At 41.9% G+C, this 4,826-nt stretch overlaps 1 protein-coding gene across 1 annotated transcript; it reads right to left on the bottom strand.

Annotated features, from left to right (window-relative positions):
• Positions 1-3,613: 3,613 nt before the first annotated feature.
• Positions 3,614-4,174, bottom strand: LOC122013499. The gene has a single exon (XM_042569776.1). The coding sequence runs from the start codon at positions 4,172-4,174 to the stop codon at positions 3,614-3,616; it is 561 nt and encodes a 186-aa protein (XP_042425710.1).
• Between the last annotated feature and the right edge of the window lie 652 nt (positions 4,175-4,826).

Consider the following 4,826-nt stretch of genomic DNA (forward strand, 5'->3'; position numbering starts at 1 on the left):
GGTCGTAGCTGGAGGAAGCGTGGAATCCATCGCCGCTTTTATAGAGCCAACGCGTTGGATTTGGGAGCATTATTTTAGATTGGATCGGATGTCAATGGATTTTGATCAGGAATTAAAGGAATCCAGCTACGAGAGGATCGTGATTTTTAATTTCGATCATAAACGAGGGCTTTCACTGCGGGATTGCAAATTTAATGGATTGATTCATGTGGCTTGATGAATTGTTTATCGTATTTTATCTTGATGTGAGTCGACGACTCAGGCTCTTGCCAGTTGCCAGGGGGATTGCAAATTTAATTAAAATTAATGTTGATTGCCTGGTGAATCTTGTTCTAATTAACCTCTCCAGATATTCAAATTTGTGCTGCAAAAGGTTTAGGCATGTCAAACAAATGGAAGTACTCACGGAGACGGATGAAATAAAAGTTCAAAGAAAAAGTAAATATGATTCCATATATATTTAAATTCACGAAAAAATAAAAGTATATGAACTAACTAAAAATATAGATTCTAAAGTTAATGGTAGGATTATTTTTTAATCCACCGTGCAAATTCAATTGATGTATTACACGAATTTTTTATCTATTTATAGAATTGAAATGAAAGACCTTTGATATGGGCGAAAGCACTAGGTATGATATGATAGATTAAAGTAAAGGTGAGATGACGGTCCAAATCAAGATAAGATGACAATCAGGGGCTACTCGTAATAAGGTTTGGTTCTTCGCCCAGTACTAAGGCCCTCGGTATAAGGACGATCGACCAACAAGGTACTCCAATAAGGTCGTTCGGACCAAAGGGGCCTATATCGCTCCCTACCTATAGTAAGGTGGCTAGTATGTACCCGATCAACCATTATCTATCTGGGTTCAAAAGAGTCCCAAACGACTACAAGGCCGACCGGGTGTAATATTCATACAAGACCCAAGGATCTAGCATCCCGCTGTATGTGCCTAGTATACAATGGGATAATCCGGCAACTGGACAAACATAGGGGTCTTTATTATTCATTCTCCTGCCTTCTTGTATATGGGTGATTGGAAAAACAATTGACTTATCTTCGCCAAGTAAACATACAATGCAAATCTCAGAAGGAACTTGATTGGATTTCCAAAGCTCAAATATCACTTTAGGGGCAAGCCTCCCAATACAAGAATGATCAACTAAAAGTACCAATAGGGCCTTTTGAGAACTCAGTTCTTCATTCTTCAGAAACAAATATCCTTGCATATTGTTGGTTGGTTTTAAGAATCATTCAAATCTAGGGGACTTGACTTCCAATTACTTCATAATCAAATCTCTAATATTATACAACATATATCCAAGCGATATTAAGGGTCGGTCGTCTTACCATACTCAGTATTATGTTCTTATATGTACACCTGATCGGCTAACTGTCCAGCTAGGATATTTTTGGGTATCACATTGCTAGAGAATCGTAATAATTTATCAGAGAAAAACAACCACTTGTCAGATAATATTATTCTGTTATTACATGGTGATATGGGTTGTGACGAGTGGATTCAAAAGGTGACATGACGGCCAAAGTAAAGATGGTGTGGCGATCACAGTTGAGAAGGGACAACAATATTCCTCATCCAGCTTTGATTAATCGCTTGCCACTAGGGTTCTCAGAGTTAATCTGATCGAGTTATAAGCCAATCGGCTAGACAAGGGCGGCTAGCCCTTAAGCTGATCGGACCTGAGGAGTTCGGTGCCTTAAGGATGGCCACACCTTAGGACAACCAAGATTAAGGATGGTCGGTCTTACATATCGGCTAGAGTGAATGACTCGCTTCCCAATAGACCAGTCATAGCCTCATAGGTATGGTCAAGGGAAAAACTAAACTCCTTATTTGGTATGAGTTTCTCTATATATGCTCGGGTGATCTTGATTGTTGGTTGCCTCTAATGGGCTTCCATGTGGCAGTATGTCTGCCAAATATAGCCCAACTTAATATATATTGACCAAACCTCTCAAAGCGCAGTGGTGTTTCTCTAGGTAGTTCATTATATGCTCGGTCGGGTAAAAGGTTGATCGGACTCACAACTTTTATCCTTATACTACTACCCGGACGGAATTCCAACAAACCATAGATTATTAGAGAGATCTTCAGAAAGCCCGAGGCACTGTATTATTTCTCTAACGGATTTCCAGCATGATTAAAATACTATATTATTCTCCGAATGAATGTCTCAAGAATGCATAGAATATAACCGAACGACTTAATACCAAGATAAATATAAAGGCAGTAGGCCTCACAGGCCTGCCAGGATACATGCAATATGATACACTACAAAGTAGAATATACAAAATGCAATCGAACAACCTAATAGAAGCGGTCGGCTCAAATACCGGCTGAGATATATTATCAGACAACATTCTAACAACCTGCCATAATAACAACTTTATGTCAGAGAATATTCTTCTGGAAATTTCTTCAGGGCTATCGTGTGTCCCATCAGCATATCAATTATAATAGCATATTTTTTTGGTAACCTCGATAATAACAGAAGTTATAAACGATAAAAGAGGTATAGATGTGGATAAAAGAAAATTTCCTCGATAATTATGGTACATTACCTAACAAACTCTAACACACTTTGTCATCTCATGATTACGGAGGTTATGTAAGGTAATATATAAAGTGGGAGTCCTCTCCGTGACGAAGGTACGCTCTCTGAACATTAACAACTCATCCTTGCGCACATCTGCTACTGTTCTTCATCCACCCGCTTGGGCTTGTACTAACTTGAGCATCGGAGGACTTTCACTAGGGGCTCCCTAATTGGTTTCTAGGCACCAACACTTTGTTGAATTGTTTCCGTGTGCGCAGGATCGGAGAGAAGTTTCTTCTTAGAGGAAAAGGTCTTATGCTAGTCAACCTTCAATTCATCGTGTCCAGCACGTCATCTCTGTAGTTTTCAGACAGGATCATATGACCATTTAATAGAACCTTCCTCGAAGGTGACTAGACATTTTCTATTAGTCGATATTTTATGACAGCATATTCCTTCAACCACCTCATTAATGACGTCAGTTACAAAAAAAAGGATACACACGAGTAACAGAAGATTTCTAATACGATGACTATATGCCTCCCAGAATACATATTTCCTTACTCAACAACTTTTGACATCCGATATTCTCTGCCGTCTTATGATTATGGAGACTATAAGAGAAGGGATTCTCTTCGATGATAAGGTACACTTTAAGACGTTTTTTGAGACACTTGCGCTTTGACACACTCTGCTACATAGCTACTATTTATTTTTTTGCTCGGGCTTCATACTGACTTGAGCATCGAAGGACTTTCGCTAGGAATCCCTTCCTTAGTTGTTAGCACTAACGTTTGTCTGCTATCTCGAATGTTCGCAGGAAAAATTTTCATTCATGTTCATAGCCCTGTTTTCATCTAAAGTCTTCGTTCAGTTAACTTCACAGTCATATATTCAGTGTGCTATCTTTCAGCTTTAGAACAAGATCAACGGGTTGGATACATTTAATTAAAAATAGTTGAAGAAATACTCAATTAACACATGTCCTGTCAAATTAATCCAAGAAAATTCCATATCCACTTTGATCTTAATTTTTCCATCTTTTGAAAGCAAATTACAAGGACGCCACAGCCCTGCCATTTCGGGAGCTTCCCTCGTCGACTTCGTCAATGGTCGGCATCATGACCTCCTTCCTCCTGCTCACCGGCTTCCGACGAAGCAGCTCGGAGTTGATCGTTGCCGGAGTGCTGCCGCTGTTCTCGTTAATTATCTCGCACATCACCTCGTCGAACTCGGCCACCGGCATCTCCCAAGTCGTCGCTCTTCTTCGCTTCTTCGCGGAAACAGAGGAGAGCGCGGAGCTTGCCGTCATGAACAGCGCCGCCATGTCGGAGGCGGAGAGTGGGTAAGCGAGCTTGGTAGAAGGGAGCACGAAGTATATCTGCCCGGAGCGGAGGGGCGCTCCCGGTTCCAACGCCGGTATGGGCGCGCCCGGGAAGAGGCCGTCGGAGCTACAGACGAAGGAAGCTCCGGCGGAGGCGATGATAACTTGGGAGGCCGTCAGCGGGACGGGATGCTCCGTCAAAGAGCCGTCGAGGCCGATGACTTTGGCGGTCGATGGGCGGGTACTAGAGTCGACGGAAGTAGCAGCGGCCGACGAGAAGCAACAGCCCATTGCGCGATCTCTCCGATGATCGATCTCAGGTGTGCGTTTGATGCGCTTCGACATTGGAACTCAACTTCGATTATAATGATTTTTGGAGCATAGCCAATAGATTGAGGATCGAAATGGAGACGGAAAGAGACACAATACTGGCGGCGGAGGCGCCGGTTTTGTTTTTTAAAGTTGTCGCCGCCTTTTAGTTGACTTTAGAGATAAATTGACGAGCGCCCTAGTGATCCAGCGGTCAGAGCAGCAGGAATGATACAAATACACTGAACAACTGAAGGTCAACGGATATCTTTTTATATTAAACATGACATAATTTTACAAGAAAAAAAAATACGTACCTTTTGCTTTGGAAGTGGATATCATTTCCAGTTTGCAGGATAAATGTCTTTGTCACGCTATATCTATTATGCAAACCATCTTGAAATACGAATTCCATACGCCTACATCGTGAAATACGTTCCTCTTGTATTAACTAGCTCTATCACATGTGAGTTTGGGATCGAACCACACTCGAATTTCTTATTCGTCTAAGTTTGACTCGCGTCACACGTTATTGTTGAGGTTTCAGGCCGGTGGGCATGGCCCAGGACATGCCGCGCCTTGTGTGGCACTGATGCCCTGGCCATTAGGGACTGAAAATCAATCCCTTTGTACG

This window comes from Zingiber officinale, chromosome 8B (genome assembly GCF_018446385.1).
Source record: "Zingiber officinale cultivar Zhangliang chromosome 8B, Zo_v1.1, whole genome shotgun sequence".
In the NCBI taxonomy this organism is placed as follows: domain Eukaryota; kingdom Viridiplantae; phylum Streptophyta; class Magnoliopsida; order Zingiberales; family Zingiberaceae; genus Zingiber; species Zingiber officinale.